The sequence below is a fragment of the Cadophora gregata genome (genome assembly GCF_030347475.1).
Source record: "Cadophora gregata isolate MNR1 chromosome Unknown scaffold_18, whole genome shotgun sequence".
Lineage (NCBI taxonomy): Eukaryota > Fungi > Ascomycota > Leotiomycetes > Helotiales > Ploettnerulaceae > Cadophora > Cadophora gregata.
Window position 1 is genome coordinate 1,662,850 of NW_026695941.1, and position 16,815 is coordinate 1,679,664.

The 16,815-nt window shown below is 49.1% G+C and overlaps 8 protein-coding genes across 8 annotated transcripts; 6 read left to right on the forward strand and 2 right to left on the reverse strand.

The window, feature by feature from the left end:
• Nucleotides 1–798: 798 nt before the first annotated feature.
• ONS95_006949 (uncharacterized protein) lies at nt 799–1,910 on the reverse strand. Its single transcript, XM_058500435.1, has 2 exons — nt 1,706–1,910; nt 799–1,652 (listed from the first exon to the last, which is right to left on the reverse strand). Exon 2 carries the CDS (start codon nt 1,389–1,391, stop codon nt 846–848), a length of 546 nt encoding a protein of 181 aa, XP_058350273.1. The 5' UTR covers nt 1,392–1,652; nt 1,706–1,910; the 3' UTR covers nt 799–845.
• ONS95_006950 (uncharacterized protein) lies at nt 1,911–3,828 on the forward strand. The gene is made up of 3 exons (XM_058500436.1): nt 1,911–2,140; nt 2,205–2,291; nt 2,354–3,828. Exons 1-3 carry the CDS (start codon nt 1,969–1,971, stop codon nt 3,229–3,231), a joined length of 1,137 nt encoding a protein of 378 aa, XP_058350274.1. The 5' UTR covers nt 1,911–1,968; the 3' UTR covers nt 3,232–3,828.
• Nucleotides 3,829–4,411: 583 nt separating this feature from the next.
• Nucleotides 4,412–5,876, forward strand: ONS95_006951 (uncharacterized protein; the record flags this gene model as incomplete). Its single annotated transcript, XM_058500437.1, has 4 exons — nt 4,412–4,435; nt 4,489–4,803; nt 4,861–5,359; nt 5,409–5,876. Exons 1-4 carry the CDS (start codon nt 4,419–4,421, stop codon nt 5,874–5,876), a joined length of 1,299 nt encoding a protein of 432 aa, XP_058350275.1. The 5' UTR covers nt 4,412–4,418.
• Nucleotides 5,877–5,992: 116 nt separating this feature from the next.
• Nucleotides 5,993–10,030, reverse strand: ONS95_006953 (uncharacterized protein). Its single transcript, XM_058500439.1, has 5 exons — nt 9,654–10,030; nt 8,336–9,597; nt 6,457–8,278; nt 6,178–6,267; nt 5,993–6,095 (listed from the first exon to the last, which is right to left on the reverse strand). Exons 1-3 carry the CDS (start codon nt 9,789–9,791, stop codon nt 8,104–8,106), a joined length of 1,575 nt encoding a protein of 524 aa, XP_058350276.1. The 5' UTR covers nt 9,792–10,030; the 3' UTR covers nt 5,993–6,095; nt 6,178–6,267; nt 6,457–8,103.
• On the forward strand, nt 7,040–7,566 carry ONS95_006952 (uncharacterized protein; the record flags this gene model as incomplete). Its single annotated transcript, XM_058500438.1, has 2 exons — nt 7,040–7,098; nt 7,317–7,566. The coding sequence occupies 2 exons, from the start codon at nt 7,040–7,042 to the stop codon at nt 7,564–7,566; spliced, it is 309 nt and encodes a 102-aa protein (XP_058350277.1).
• A 140-nt stretch (nt 10,031–10,170) lies between the features above and the next one.
• Nucleotides 10,171–12,888, forward strand: ONS95_006954 (uncharacterized protein). The gene is made up of 2 exons (XM_058500440.1): nt 10,171–11,019; nt 11,069–12,888. The coding sequence occupies exons 1-2, from the start codon at nt 10,317–10,319 to the stop codon at nt 12,634–12,636; spliced, it is 2,271 nt and encodes a 756-aa protein (XP_058350278.1). The 5' UTR covers nt 10,171–10,316; the 3' UTR covers nt 12,637–12,888.
• An 800-nt stretch (nt 12,889–13,688) lies between these two features.
• On the forward strand, nt 13,689–14,079 carry ONS95_006955 (uncharacterized protein; the record flags this gene model as incomplete). The annotated part of the gene is made up of 2 exons (XM_058500441.1): nt 13,689–13,896; nt 14,060–14,079. The coding sequence occupies 2 exons, from the start codon at nt 13,689–13,691 to the stop codon at nt 14,077–14,079; spliced, it is 228 nt and encodes a 75-aa protein (XP_058350279.1).
• Nucleotides 14,080–14,460: 381 nt separating this feature from the next.
• On the forward strand, nt 14,461–16,660 carry ONS95_006956 (uncharacterized protein; the record flags this gene model as incomplete). The annotated part of the gene is made up of 5 exons (XM_058500442.1): nt 14,461–14,874; nt 14,944–15,302; nt 15,368–15,533; nt 15,587–16,087; nt 16,148–16,660. The coding sequence occupies 5 exons, from the start codon at nt 14,461–14,463 to the stop codon at nt 16,658–16,660; spliced, it is 1,953 nt and encodes a 650-aa protein (XP_058350280.1).
• Nucleotides 16,661–16,815: the final 155 nt, after the last annotated feature.

A 16,815-nucleotide genomic window follows, 5' to 3' on the forward strand; every position in this document is an offset into this window, starting at 1 on the left:
TGATGAAATTGAAAGGTGGTGCAGTGTGGCAACGGGTGTGATAGGTAAGTGTCGGGGAAATGCCTAGTTCGGAACAGGAGCCGCTTCTTTGGAAGTAGCTGTCTTGGGGTAGAGCGGAAGAATTGAAGCATTTTGAAAGGAAAAAGAATATGGAAAAGGAGGGAAGGGAAATGAATTGTAGGTGGATGGGAGGGAATGTCGCTGGTTAGAGGGAGCGCCAGAGAAGAGACAAGGCGCAGGAGTTCACTTACTTTCCTCACGCACACGCAAACGAGGGTGGAGTAGCTAATATGGAATTCGAGTTTGGTTTGGTTCGCTTCGATGTTGGTTATTTGGACGTCTTGGGTGGTTGGGGTATCTTCTCAACTGCCTTATCAAACACACTTCCTACAGGGAGTGCATAGCCTGTAGCGAGATCCTGTAATTAAGCGAAGAACGCTGAAATTTGAATGCTGCGTTATCGTCCAGGCAGCCTTAGCGTCTCGCTTCAGCGCTGTACTCACCTAGAGTCCTGGTGACTCTCGCTTAATTTAGGGCGTGGTACAGGCACCGCTGGCAGGGCTCACAGGCTATGGCGCAAATCGCAGTTAAGGGGTTATTAGTGTCAACAGAACTGTCTGTTCATGAGGTATTAATACTCAAAACTGGGAGATTTGGAGTGGTACAGGCCGAATATCTAAAATTGGCTCTGCTTCACTCACCTGCGACTCACCTGACTTTGCCTCTCGAACCTGTTCTACTACAACAACAGGTGTGAGAGAGAGAACGAGGGCACAGCGTGCCCTTGAGCCTATGCAGCTAGTGTGCCCAAATGTTTGTAGTTCCCTACCACTACAGCTACCAGACTAGTAATGTACAAGAGGCATTGGATTCGCCGTTATGTGCTGAGCCCAAGCAACAACAGTATCCACATCATCTACCAAATGCAACCGTCCACCAAGCGCCTCAAACCGATAATTCTCGTGTTTATAAAACTGAAGCTCGAACCCAATCTGAAGCATCCCATAAACATTCTTCGTCTCGTTGTCATTCGCGGCACACGCTGCGTGCAGCTGGTCCGCGGATGCCGACCAGGATTCTCCAGGGCATTTCGTCTCGCCCAAGAGGAAATCGTACTCGTGCGCACTTCCTCCGGGCTTCGAAAGGAGTTTTGCTATGGTGAAGCTGGGACGTAGGGTCGTGGTGAGGTTTTCTTGCAGGACGGAGAGTCTGGCAGTGGATGGGAAAAGGCAGTATAGGATTGCGGACATCAGGCGTTTGTATAGTCTGAGGTGCTCGTGATCAGGACTTTCAGGCATTCGTTGCAGAGCTGAGATGCGGGCTATGACGTGGGGGTCGTTGAGGTAGGTGGTGGTGGTGAGAGTTGGAGGATTTGGAGGATTGGAATTCATAGTGAGGTAAATGCCGGGATGATGGATCTAGGTTGTACATGCAAAGGACTTTGGAAACGAGAGGTTGTAGTCGTGCTCTCTGGATATGCGGATATCGAGAACAGAGTGATTGAACAAGGGGTTGCAAGTATAGAGAAAGTCCGAAGAGGGATTTAGAGCTTTGGAAGGATCCTCGGTACTGAAATCCAAAAGGAATGGGTGAGAAACAATTTTCTCCGCTTCCAAGCCTGGTGGATCTCAGCTATACGTAACCTAGGGAAGCTAAAGAGTCTTTCAGTTATAAACAGATCGTGTAGAAAGTGAGGTAGACTTACCATTTGAACCTTTGTGGATAATATCGCACGCAAGCGCGCGGTTACAGTGCCTACTCTGGTCGCAGCGCTTGAACACAATGACCAGCGGCAGATTGGCTGGGAGGCTCACTAAGAGCCTTCTTCTTCCAATTACTGACAAGGCAAAAGACTGGTCTCCGCAAGGAACGATGCTTGTGTACAGCTTTGGTAGACGTAGCATGGGCCTGCATGGATTGGAGAAGATCTAGATGTCTGAATGGGAGCGAGGCTAACCGCCACGATGGATGACGCTTTTGATTGTTCTGCCGACCTTCACCGCGACTTCAAGAACCCCATCATTCTCCACAACCATTATCGACCATCTGAGAGGTAAAAGCTTCGATGCAAGCCTTTCAAGTACGATCCTCAGTCGGCCACTGATTGCGATGTCAACAACTTTCCAAATCGTCATAGAAGGTTAGCTCAGCCTTCCAGCTCTTCCTCTCCATGTCCGTAGACAAGGAGCTAATTTGGTGCATAGGAAGGGTCTATATATACAGCAGACGGGAGTTGAAATTCGAGATCGCTATAGCGATAGCACATAAAGTACTTCAGGGACAATCGAAAGGTGAGGCTGCTGAGCGAAATCTCTACACAACGATCCACGCATGTCACTCACCGCCGATTTAGATTCTACTTTCGATGCTCTATACAAAGGCATAGCCGAGAAATGGCTCTTGCGTGGTGATATTGTGAAACCTTTCGGCGTCAGACTCGAGAATCTGAGATTTGTCTGTACATTCGACCTTGACCAGGACCTTTTCACTTACACGGACGTGTCTGGCCATATCCAACTTCCCTTGGCTCGTTTCCGGGAGCCCAACTCTAATCCTCCAGAACGATCCGAATTCATTCCCGTAGAAACGAAAATCCCGCCCCAGTTGAGCCTCAAAGAATTTCCCCCGCCGTACCACAAACCATTAATTTCTATACCCAAACGACGTCTTGCCTTTTCTCAACGTATTATTTCAAACTTTGCAGATCAATGGCGTCATGTTCTCCGGTCCACGTACGCAGATTCTACCTTTCGGAGACTCGCGCGAGCAATTGTCAGTATAGCAACCAACGACTTTCGAATTGAGGAGGTCTTCACAGAGCAGCATATCAGCTTTCGGGACTCCTATGTCACCCCTCTTGATGTACCGCACTGGGAACCCTATGGAAACCCCGTGTTCAATATCGGCGACACCACTGTCGTTCTACATCAAGATCTTCAGACTGCACTGAAGATGGCGAAAGATGAAGCAGAAGAGAACAGCAAGCTCCTGAGTTCAGGTAAACACCCCGTTCAACGAACATATTTGCTCTTATCAGTACGACACATGATGGTCTGCCACGTCAATGCTACTGTAGCTTTCCTATGCACGGCTCCCACCGTACTTATGGATGGTCTTTCCCTACCTTCCATTTCAGCAATTACTCTCCTGCTTCAAGCACTCTCACCACGTCAAGCTCCACCCCACACACCTGTTCATAATCTACCCGTAGAGATACAAGATCAAATCTAACTACATGTTTCGAGAGGCCCACTTGAAGCTGCAAGACTCGGCTGTGTTTTGGGTCTGGGTCCTCCCTTCATGTGGAATAGGCAGGTGGATGGGCCAAGACGAGGTGGTCCGATCGAACTCTTTGTCTCTCCATCGCATCGCTACGACACCACGGCTGTTGAGTCGAAAATCTACTTTGGGGGCGGGTTTAGTGGATTGTCATACCGGTGACTGTATTACTACAGAATGCTATCAATCTGGAGGGTATGTGGAAACATGCTCAATGACTATTAGGGCTGGAAAGCATTCGATGATTGGCACATTAGTGTGTTAGAAGGATACGATAATGAAAACTAGGCGAATATTGCAAACTCCTATATACGTTGGTATAGGAAAGTCTTGATTCGTGAAACCATGGATAGAGTGGAGCCGAAAGAGCCCTGGGGATCCGACCCTGGCTTGAAACGGATGATGAAAATACTGTCTGCGTTCCATGACTTGGTTGGGATCCGGTGATGGTAACATTGAATTGAATTCGGATTTACAGGAGTAGACATCTTTTAGGAGGTAGTGCCAGAGTAGCTGTTGGTCTTGTGGTAATACATTGGTGCTTTGGGTAGATGAGAGATGCCAATCAAAACAGTGTGAGCCACTTCTGCCAACCATAAACACGTTGCATAAGTACGGACTACCAACCACCATTTACGGATATATTTCAATTTAATAAGCCATTTTAGTCACGGGGTTCACAGGCGGTGGGGACTGAGCAGTAGTGAGGCACACTGCGAGGGGGCCTTGTTAAGAGACGTGCTTGACTCGAAACAAATAATCCGAGAGCTTTTAGGGCTCAGTTGACATAACGCATGTCAATTTGTCATGATTTTGTGTCACTATTTGACTCGAGTTCGCTAAGACACTTCCCTTTCACGATCTGATGTATTCTGCTTCGTCCAGTACATAGAAATGACTTTGCAGACCTATTTGAAGATTACCAACATCACAGCGACAGATGGAACGGGCTGATAAATAACGACCGCTGCTGCCTTGAGTAACTTGGCTATGATTGGTGGCCACAATCAAGAGTGACCCCAGGTGGCCAAATCCTGACCACAGAAACCGTAGCCTACCCCAAGTGCAGAGTGAACGAAAATATCATTCTCCTGCCATTCTCATTAATCTTACTTTCAAAGGTGTCTAAGAGGTTGAACATGGAGAAACTTGATCGGTAAGATCATTCCCACGGCAGATGTTGATGGACTATCAACTGAAACACAATAGTCCCGTCAGGAGCAGGCAGATGCCTCTGGTCCCGGAGCCTTTCTCTTCCATCACGATAGCGCTTCTGAGCCATCAATTCAACGGACGTCATAGGTTCCTACCTCGACCCGCGGGAACGTTTGTCCCTAACCTGGATATCCCGGAATACCACAAAACGATGACGAACGCTCAGCAGAAAACATTGGATGAGCGTGTAGATACTCTTGTAAGACATGCTACACAGTGCTTTGTAGATAAGGTGTCTGAGGCGACGCTGGAAGCAGATGTGAGGTCTGACGTTTTCGGTTACATCAGAGAGGATCGAAGTTTGAGAATGTGAGCTCTGCCATGACTGAGGATGCACGACCAGTACTAAGCTGACCGGTTCTGTAGTGATAAGAGGGCATACGAGTTCGTGACGCAGAACGCTGATGGAGAAATCAGCCCTGTCAACAAACGGATACCAGATGCGACAATGGGCTTAAGAGCATACAATGAAATTACCAAGAACGTACCGCTATGTGCTCGGGAGGATTGTGTCATCGACCATGGACCCGAAGCTCATGATAAACTGCACACAGACAATCTTCTTGCCTTGGTGAAGCAGGGGCAGTGTGGATTGGTGGTTGATGGGGTTTGGGGGAAAGCAGAAGTTGTCCTCCCCTGGGGAGTTTACGAAGCTAAGCGAGAAGACGTGAATCCAAACGATGCTGAGGACCAGGTCGTTCATGCTGCAAGAACTTACCTGGGAATGCTGGACGACCTAGCACGCAATCCAGAAGACGTTACCAAATACCAGTTTGAAGACAGCTGCAACTACCAAGTGTTCTGCTTCACGTCATGCGGAGCCAAGTGGAGCATCGCTGCTGCATATCCTACCAGGGGATCCTGCGTAAATTTCCCAATCATGGGTCTCACAACCATCTTCTGACTGAGTATAGAAATTCGAGATTTTCTGGCAAGGCAACACCACTAACTTCTACTACGCTTACGAGCTCCTCTGCATAGTGGACCAGATTCAGAAGTATGCCAACACCACCCACCGAAACTTTGTAATCAAGCATCTGGATGCTTGGTACAAGAGATATGACAAGTTCTATAAGCCGTTAAAGCGTACCACACCCCTGGAAGCGGTGAAAGACCCATTGTACTTCCACCCGACGGCTCGTCCCGGATGGGTCAAATTGAAGAGTGAATCTCACCTCGCTACTCAATTGAAGGCAAGTTTGACACGAAAGAGACGACAGGATGAACAAGATCCCAGCTCATCTTCCAAACGGCAAAGACGAGAGTCGACAGATTTTCTCGAGGACGACTCATATGATCTCAACGGCGAGGAAGATGCAGAAACGGTTGAGAGTGATACCGATAAGGTATTGCCTGCGTTGGTACGTGGAGTGGAACATTAAGTAGACAAATAAGCGAGGGTTGTGTATTGCCAGGGCAATAAATGCACTTTCTTTCTTTCTTTGAACACAATAACAACATCCAGAATCAGAAAATATACTCGACATCTGTATGGCCAATTTCTATCCTATCAACAGTCATCATAGGTTTTGTCAAGGTCACGATAAGTGATCCAATGGATATATCTTTGCTAGTATGCAGCTGCTGAAATGAATCAATGCCTTCACGGATGTCATTAGTGCGAGAGCTATCAATGAAAGTATCGAGTTCAGGTAGATACATAAGGTTATAAGTCCAACTTACCGAAGATAGCCAATACCTGAACGAATCAAGAGTTTGACGAGGCTGCCACGGGGATGCGGATTCCGACCCAACCTTGCGTCGTCTGCCACCCTTTAGAAAGTCGCTCATCAGTCACTGTTGCTCATAATTTGCTTTGGCAGCTTCCCCACCCGTTTGAAATCACACCTCCACATCCTCAGGGCTTCGGAGCACAACGAAAGAGCAGGGCACCCAGCGTGCTCTACTGGGTGCCCTGCTCTACCAACTGCGCCGCCCATGGCGGTCTGGATTTACACTTACCGGATGAGCATATGCACGAACATGATGCATTTGCAGGGATCCATTGGGCGAGTTTAGGTGATACGCTGGAAGCAAAAATGCGAACCACCACTTGAGCCTCCGAGGCCTCGCACCAGCTGGGGTTGTTTGGACTCGCTAAATTCAGTAAACGAGGCAACCACGCTAGTGCCAATGTCAGGTCCACCCTGCCCTACCCTACCAAGATCTTTGCTGACCTTTTGGAATTCCATATCGGAACGGTATCAGCACCGCAATCACTTTCAGCGAGTGTTCCAAAAATTACCTTACAAGTCCAAAAAGCTACTTATACCCCTCCTCGCCTACCGAGATGATGAGTTCTCAATTCATATTATTTTCACATCAGTTCAGCCAGCCTTCTTCCAGCCTTGCACTCAACCTCATCGCTTTTCTTTCCCCTAACACTTAAAAGCCTCCTCGAACCTCATCAATAAGCCACACTCCTTCTCTCGAACACATCATTGTCATTCAACCCCATACGCAGCCTTATTCACAACATCTTCATTCTCCCTTGAGACCCCATACTTTTCAACAAGTCGTCGACAAGTCGTCCCAGATATACATCATGTCCCAAAGCGATATCTATTCCACCACAGCCGACTATGGCTCCGTCGACGGCGATGGGTAAGCCCCCCTATATCTCAATTCAGCTGCTAGATCTCTCCAAAGCCAGTCCAACCTCCAACTGTTCTGTCCACTCTTCTTCTTCTTCTACTTCTTTCGTCTGCTCCTCTGATCTCTCTCATCCTTCAACTCTTGGTCCCCTGCCCTGGATATCCCTATCCCTTCTCGTACTCCGTCCTCATACAGCACAGCACAACTAACACCTCCCCACTTCACAGTTCATCCCCTCCAAACAGACCCCCCGCCGATATTTCAGCCAACGTAGCCCTCTCAACCCAACGCATCGCCACTTTCGTTGCAGACACGAGCCTCTCTCCACCCATCGCATCGCATCTTCCTATCCTGGATACATTGACCGCTGCAACACCACGGCAGCTTGCTGCCGTGCTGCTGGTGAAGCTATCGCGTCTTTTGAACAGAGCTTTGCTGCGTCTGGGGAGGATAGTGAGAATAAAGATGAAGACATGAAGGAGAAAGAGAAAGACCAAGACAAGACAAGAAACGAAGGCGAGAATAAGAAGTGAGGTACCAGGATCAAGAGAAGGAAAAAAATACCCGCTTGAAAATATGCGAGCCCAAGAAAGGGGAACAGAAAGGTATGCGATCCAACTTCACGAAACGACGCAGCGGAAAATGTTTGTTTACTTACCCCTGAGCGAGCACGTGAACACCAGAACCGACCTAGCTGACAATCATAATAGTCTCCATTCCATTCCATACCATTCGATGAACAATGAATCTATATTTCAGTCCAAATCGTAGACTCTAGAAAGTAGTATACCGAGCCATGGGAGATGCCAATACCTGTTGGAGGTTGGCCGTTCTAGCTTCGTCCCGTTCCGTCCCTGCCGATTCCGATCAGCCAATCGCCGTCGGCGTTACTTGCTCCCAGACCTGACCATGTCCCATCAGCTCCATTTTCAACGCCAACGCTGTGCGAAATCTCATTCATTAATTATTTGGAAATGATCACACCAAAAGAAGTCCAGACATTTGTCGTCAAGCTCAAGGCCTCAGATCGACAATCGAAAACTCCAGACCCTCCGCTTCGAACACATGACCTGGGCGAAGCGCATCGGTATAAATGTTTGGCTCGCTGTGAGGATGGAAGAGCGAAGATTGTCTGCATTGCGCGATTGCTTGTTTCCCTGGCGGATCCGTGAGGCGGAAAACGCCCCATCTGTCATTCGTTAGCATTATCTACAGAGAAGGATGAATGAAAGGGGATGCAACTCACGAGGGATTCTTGCTCGGCGCACAAACAATCGCAATGCTCTCCTTCATCATAGTCTGGTATCCGAAATGGGTATGTAGATCAACGCTGCTCATGAAGCATGTCTGCGTGGGATGCGTGTGGATCCATCCGAGAAGTAGCAAGTCCTCACTGGTGCAATAGTCGAACAGCGAATTCTCGTTCACTGTCTCGCAGGTGTCGCTCGTGCTCTTTTGCTCTGGAATGACAACGCGCTGGATGAACAGGGCATTGGAAATCAACGTGCCGCACAACATGCCGCATGTCTCCAGGTTGTTTCGAGTATTGGGGGCTGCGTATTTGAGAAATTCGGTACGGAGTGTTGGTGGAAGGAAGACTGTACGGAGCGGTTCGCCGCTTTCTAGATATGCGGAGGGTCGGAAGGTGAAGTTTGATTGCGGTTGACCGTTGGCCATGTCGAGAGATGGAGGTGCTGATGTGGGCTTCTCAGGTAGTGGGGGAGGCTGCAGTTCGTATAGGGCTGATGAAGCACTTTCTTTAGCTGGTTTGGGAGGGAGATTTGGTATGGTTGGTGACGACGACCTGGAGTCAAAGCTGTCGTCGTAGCTGAGAGGTTGTGATTTTGTAATAGAAGGGTAGCGATATTCACTGCCGTTCTTCTGTGGCATGATAGGTACTGGTCTTGGTCTTGGAGCTTTCCTCACTCCATCTGGGACATTGTCGTGTGTCCCATCCATTCGCCTTCTCGTCGCCTCCATATTTCTTCTCATCTCGTCTTCCTCTTTTGATCGGTCTTTGGACAGTGCAGATTCCCAATCGTCCCACAATCCAGCAGTCCTTCTTTCTTGTTCTTCTTGCTCGGACACCCCAGCCTGTCGTGTAGCTCTCCTCGCAGCATCTCGTCTTCTGGTCTCTTTGTGCGCAAGCTTCACAGCTAATTGACTATTGTCTGCTGCCGCAAGTGTGGTTGTGTTTCCCGCAACGGCCGGATCTGAAGCTGCAGCAAGATCCGACCGAGATCGCTCATGGCCCTGCAGAAGACTTGCCTCCCTCCTCCGCTCCATCGCCTTCTCCCACGCAGCATATCGGGCATTTATTCGAGGTTTCAAAACCTCCAGAGTGTCCAAGACAACTGGTAACTTCTTTGCCGCAGACTTGATTCCCTGCCGGTTCTCTTGATCTCTCGCAGACGGATGAAGAGGGAACTTCTCTGTGACAAGAGTTGCATAGCGCATAAGGAGGAGGTAGGCTTGTTGGTTGCTATCTTCTTGTTCATAGATTTGCGCCTGCTAATGTTAGCTGCTTGTCAAGGCTTGGGTCGAGGCAAAAGAGAAGCACCCACTTCCCGCAGTAGAGTATCTGCCGTACGAAACCAATACTTCATGGGAATAAAGGGATTGAAATCAAAGTCCTGGGCCTTGACTGAGATCTCCTTGACGCTCATGGGCTTCGACACCTGGAACGATCCTAACCCCGCCATGATTGCTGCCCTGCGATGCTGCCCCTCCTTCGCCGTGTACTCCGGAGTGTCTCTAGATGGCAGCTTCTCGACACTATTTCGGGGCAGATTTGATAGCTTCAGCTTCCGATTCTCACGGTATTCCACCCATCTATACGGTCGGTGTCGCGGCGATATCGACTTGAAGTGCGGGTAAATGGTTGTTGCCTGTGCCCGAGTGTCATTGGCATTGCCTTGTCACTGCTTGAAACGCGACCTGGATGGTGGCTCAGTGGCAGTGGCGGCACCTGCACCTGGACCCTGGAGTCCTTACTGTAAAGGCGGCGAAGGGCGGCAGAACAGCGAAGTGTCAGCCTTACTGTATGCCAGTGAAACGTGGAAACGAAAATCTTCAGCCTCACTCATTCATTCATGATCCATCATTCTTCACTCTTCACACTTCACTCCTTTCTCCCTTCGCTTCCGGTCGCTCTCTTTTTATGCAGATCTTGTTTTTATTTGCCAGCCATAGCTTGCTTCTAGACTTGTGCCCTGCGCAATATCCCCATGGTCCCTACTCCATTGATGTTTCGAGTTGTTACTGCTAGCAGACAGGCCCAACTAAGACCACCGACAACCTTCCTACGATCCTTTCACTGCACAACAAGTCTTCGTGCTGCCGCCGATCCTGCATCGAATGATACTCCAACCGACACAAGTCCTGCGAAGTCTGCAGATGCAGCAGATTCGACCACTTCTACACCGTGGATCGACCAACCATTTCATGAAGCCATTGTTGACATCGTGAATCATACAAAGCCAAAAAGAACTAGTACAAGGAAGCTGAAGTTGGCACCACCAGAAGATACCAAGCCGAAGGGAACCAAGACAGCAAGGCAGAAGCCGAAGTTGCCACAAGATGGCGATGCTACGGTCCCACGGAAGCCTGGACGGCCACGAAAGAACGCAGTCGCCGCTACGGTAACAATCTCGGGGCCCGTCCCACCGGCGAAGCCTGCCAGGTCACGGAGGAAAGCGGTCGATAGTCCAGAGACAGTCTCGGAAACTGTGTCAACAGCGCCGGCGTTGGAAACTCCAGCATTGCCACTTCAAAAGACACGTACAGCCGGCCGACCAAAGATAGAACCACCAGCCGAGCCCCGAAGTGACATTAAAACGTATCTCCGATGGGGACTTGGTGGGAATTGGGATGGTGGAAAGTCAATCGGGGACCGAAAGAGGATGAATATTATCAGCGAGGATGCGTGTGGTAAGAGGATCTTTCGCCCACAGGTATGACTTCAACTAAGGATTCTCAGATGCTATCATAACGCGCATGAAGCCCTCTCTCGAAAGGCATAGGGGTTGTGATATTATTGACATTAATCCTGGTGTTGGTGTTTGGTCGGCAAAACTCCATGACTTCCTCAAACCACGTACACATATTCTTATGGAACCAGATATTCGGCTTTGCGGACCTTTGCTCGAACCTTTCGTCAAAGCTCCAGATTCCACCTACAAGTTGATTCCGAAATCAGGGCTAGTTTGGGGTCATCTGGAATCCGTACTCAATAAAAGCCATCTTCCATTTCAAACTGCTTACTCTCGAGATGATCCCCGACTTGATCAACGCAATGATACGTTGCTTGTCGTAGCAAATCTTGGATACTACCCGAAGAAGCCTTACAAGGGATTCGCCTCGCTCGGCCAAATGGTTATCTATCAACTCATGAGTTCGATAAACGCACATTCCCTGTTTCAGAAATATGGTCAGGTACGCATGTTAATATGGATTAACGACGAGGAGAGACACAACATTCTCCCCAAGACAGTTTCGTCTCGTAGAAAAGGAAGTGCAGAAGCAGATTTCTCCTGTGAGAAACTGGAGGAGGTAGCTTCTGGCACTGCAACCTCGCCCCGCAGAGCAAGAGAAGTAGGACTTGACCTTGAAGGACTCCGGAAAGTGCTGCAGAAAATGGAAGCAAAAGGCATTGAGATCCCCAAAGGCCGCGAGAGTTTCTTGTTAAAGCAGATGTTTGACCTTTCCGATGAGGAGGCTCAACGAGGACTTCGTATGGAAAAAGAGATCGCTCAAGAAGAATATGCATCGCTCAAGAAACAGGCCTTGTCTGGCATATCAGTTGATCGAAAGCGCTTGAGCTGGCTAAAATACCTCACCGCTAGTAATAGCAGACAACAACACCTTATCACGGCCCTATGCAATGAATTCGAGAAGATAATGGAGTCTGCAAAGGCTATCCAAGGTCTAGCCGACCCTGAACAGAAAGATATGAGGAATGCAGAATATCAAGAACGCATGGTTGAATGGGAGGAGAATGTCGCCAAATTGAGCGGTGACAATGTGAACCTTGTTCGCAATAGATGCGAAGATCGTTTGGCCCTGAGGAGAGAGAAGCCTCTGCTACTCTGGGACCGCCGAGAAGTCGAGCCACTCAGACTGGAACCAGAAGAATTCTACCCCGCCCAGACAATGTGTCTCTTTGACATTCAGCCCAAGGCCTTAAACCCGGTCCTCAGGAAAGACTATCCAAACAACTACGACGTCCTCGAGTATCTACTCGTCTCCTTCTTCACCATGCCCTCCCAAAGTGTGAAGCACGGCCTCGTTGGCCTAGTACCTGGAGCGTACGAATGGATCGATGCAGAATGCCCGTCGTTGAAAGATGTCTACAAAGGAGGGAAGCCGGACTTAGATCGCTTGTCTGTGCGATGTTTAACAGAGGAGATGCTGGTCGACATGGTGGAGGCATGGGAACGATGGCCGTTTAAGCCTAACAAGTACGAGATGTTGAGCAGGATGGGTTCTGTCAGTCACGATGCCACTTCCGGGGAAAGCGACGAGCTGGGGCAAGCTGGCACTCAATGATTGTATTTGCCCCTCACCATCAGTGAACTGTTTATTAGAGAGCAGGAAATGTACGATACTGTGATAAGCTAGTGGTCGCATGTCCCAAAGTGGGAAGATTCATGCTCTGGGTATTTTTTTGCTAGCCTTTTGTTAATTGAGAAGCTTACTGCTCGAAACAAGGAGCTAGTGCTACTACCGTGAACCAAAGTTCTGTTCTTTGCTGCTTTGTTGTCGCTGACTTGCTGTTACTTGCCTACTGTCAACTTTGCCCAGATATTCATAAGTTTTGCCTGCCTGTCTTGCCACCTTTGCGCCGGAGTTGTTGGATGTGTTCAGAGCCTGCCTCTGCTTACTGGATTTGATTCATGTCGTCCTCTCGTCACATATATGCACTGAAGTGCGACATACTTGAAGTTTCAAAATTCAAAATAAATATGCTCTTCTGTATACCAAGCTTGGTACACCGCCAACTAAGAGTTGCCTGGCTTTGTAATTGACAAGGGCGTGCCTTTACCTCTTACTGTGCCATTACAATTCATGGTTCAGCGAAGGCCTGGACGGTAACGTGATCTCGTCGGTGTTGTTTAGCCTTCCTCTCCACCTCGCTTCGGCCTCCTGTGGCCGAACCAAAACAACGCGATCGTCCCTCCGCCTCTCCTCATCCCATCACTTCAACAAATCCTTCCCTTTCATCTTGATTTTTGACAGCAATAGCAACTACTTGCTGAAACTTTGCGCGTTGTCTTTTGCTTGCAGGTAATCAATCACACTGTCGCCAGCCTGACCGCTTGACAGCAAATCTTTCACTGATAATATCCGGAGGAATCTCCTTTCTCTTTCACGCTCATTCGATCTTCAACTCAGGCACGTATCGACCTTTGATGTTTACGATCAGTACAAAGATGGAAGATACCTGTTACTGTTAACAAACAACCGTTTCTTCAGCACATCACCCGTTGTTTCATAGCTAACTGCTCCCGTCTAGTCTCGAGAGAGTACCTCACATTCGAGTTCATGTTCCGAACCAGACTCGAAAGCAACCAGACCTCGAATATTCCTTTACCATCACAATGATGGACCGTTCTGTACCACACGCTGTCTTCTCTGGCGGCGGCAAGGCATTGAATGCCACTGCACCGGCCTTTGTCCCAGGTTCGGCGCTCAAGGCTACCTCGACGGAGTTCACACCTGCCTTCCGCAGAGACATCCTTGGTGCTGTCGTAGAGTTTGGCCCTGGAGTTGCTATTGTTTCGATTAAGTTGCCTGCGGATTGTTCTAGTATCCAGGTAAGCGACATTGTTTACCTTCCTGCGGGCCCTGCTCCAAGAGTGAGGTTCCTCTTCCGCTAGAGCAGCTTTTCGAGTCAAGTAGCATACTGCCTCGCTAACATCTCAGTGCCTTTCTCTGTCTTTGACCTGAATATCAGCTGAAAGGTTGCTAGATCATCGGGCTGAAGCCTGAAAGTACGAGTATTGACAGTGTCACTGGTCTCCTTGCCGGTGCCTTTGGTCTAAGTCCCTGTGATTTGAGCGTTGAACTCCACGACGCCTCCAACCTCGAAAGCCTCATTGCTACAGTGAAGTAAGACAAACCATTCCCACTACACATAATAATGCTAAAATATCAGATTCAATGACTCCAAGACTGCAAAGACTATTGTCAGCCAAGCCAAACAAGCTCTGATCCACAGTAACTTGTAAGTCCTACATCACCTGTCTCCGTCTCGAAGAGCTGAGTGCTGACCTTTCCTACAGGATAGTCAAAGAACTCATACCCCTCTCTAACCCCTGGGAATGGGTTCAGCTTGGTACTGTAAATATCAGCTGGGGAAAGACCGCTCGGATGGCCTTCATCGAATACCGAGTCAACACTCCCGTCATCGAATCACTCCCCACCTCGCTCTCTCAGCTCTTTACACCTTCCGGTCGACGTATCAAATGCAGGGCAATACCACAATCAAAGTACGAGGGTGGCCGCTCCATCCAGAGTTTTTCGCTCAACAATCTGGATGTAAACGCGGATAGTGTTTGGGTCCAGAACACAATCATTATCGCCGGATGTCCCGTCCCAAAGAAGATCAAGATCAGAGAGTCCAATCGAGATGGTTCAGTTGTTACAGGCGATCTGTTGGTGGGAATCGTAGAAGCAACATTGAAGAGTCTTGGTTCTCTTGAATCGTTCCACGTTGGTGAGAGTGTTGATGGTGCTAGGATGATTGTAAGCGCGACTTTCTGTAACCGACAGGATGCCTTGAAGGTAAGGAAAATCCCAGACTCCCAGGCTTCTCAAACACATGGCAACCAAGCTGATTTTTCGATACTCCAGGCAGTCAAGATTTTCACAAGCAAGACAGACCGCCCCGCCGGCTTTGACTTCAAGAAGCTCACTATCGATCCTGTCGCGTCCATGAAAGTCAATATTCCGAACAAGATCGCTTCGGCTCTGGAACCACAGCTTCAAGCTATGCGAGTCGAGCTCCAGAAGCGCGATAAGGATATGCTGAAGATTAACAAGGGTGCGGGAAAGTCTTCCTGGGTTATTCGGTTCTCAGCTGCTGGCGATGATGCACTTGCAATCGTTGCGAAGACTAAGGCTCGTATTGAGAAGTTGTTGGCGGGGACGGTTGTCACTGATGGTGTTGTTGCATTGTGGCATCCTTGGTTTGCTACTGCAGCTGATGCTGGGTATGTTTTCATCCTTCAGAAGCCCACTTTTCAACTCTCCCAAGGGCATTTGCTGACGGAGATAGTCACTATCTCAATTGGTTGTCTCTTCACAACAATGTTCATGTTCATCGATGGATCAATCTGGGTCATCTAGTTATATACGGTGGCACTTATGAGGATCGCAGTCGTGCTTGGATGATGCTGAAGGCTAAGGTTCAGGATCTCAACTACGAAACGGCTTTTACAATCGTAAGTACTCGACTCCCGTAGTGAATCTAGGGATCCGTGATTGACTGCTGCAGCGAATGTTTGGAGGCATGACCATTACACAGGCTCTAGTAATCTTGAAGCCCGTCTTCGGTGACAAGATTCGCTTGAGCACAACAGATGGACCAAAGATCAAGCTCTGTAGTTCTGCCGCGGATCTTCGTAAGGCAAGTCAATCCAAATTCCTGACTCCTTGCATACATATTCTAACCCTGTCACAGGCTCGCCTTCTCCTTAATCCAGGCATTCAACCTGCTGGCAAGAGCTGTGTCATCTGCTGGAGCCCACCACTCTCATCTCAAGACACCGTCTCTCTCCCTTGTGGCCACATCTATTGTCGGGAATGCTTCAATCTGCAGTTCAATCCACAAGATCAGTCTTATTTCCCTCTGACATGTGCTGGTACCTGCCCTGATAACTCTGAATGCAAGTATCTCTTCGATATCAACCTTCTCCGTGAGGAACTCTCCGCCGACAAGTTTGAGTCCGTCTTGAACATGTGCTTGGACATGCATGTCCGTTCTCACTCAGATGAGGTATGCCTCCATACTGTGTATACCCCGGTACACGAGAAGGACTAACCTCTCCCCCTCCAGCTCTCCTACTGCCCAACAACCGACTGCCCAACAATCTACCGCCCCATCCCCCGCAGCCAACAAGCCACCACCCAAGACCAAAACACCTCCTCCATAACATGTACCACCTGCCTGCACAGCATCTGCACCTCCTGCCGCGCCATCCACACCGACCTCACCTGCCGCGAATACATCGACGCCACCGACGGCCAAGACGCCCTCAACGCCTACAAAGCCGACGCTGCCAACCAAACCAAAGAATGTCCATCGTGCCGCGTACCTGTTGAAAAGCTACAAGGCACTTGCAATCATATGCTGTGTGTGAGCTGCGGTGTGCATTTCTGCTGGGTTTGTGGGCATGTTTCGCCGGATATGGCGGGTGCGTATAAGCATTTGGATGAGGTGCATGGTGGGAATGGGTTGCAGGATGTTGCCGTCTGGGACGTCCCTGATCCGGGGATTGATGAGTTTGAGGGGAATTGGATGATTGACTTTGACTTTTTTGATGTTGACCGGCTCAGAGTCCAGAATTAGTATATCTGGGACAGCAGAAAGCGTAATATGGTTCGTGCTGGGTTTTCTTGCGGACTTACCATCTCTGGCTCATACTTGGGTGGGGAGTTGCATGGGTCCCAGGGGGGAGAATCGGTATATTTCTGCTTTCTTGATGGACCGGGGAAAGTAAAGGG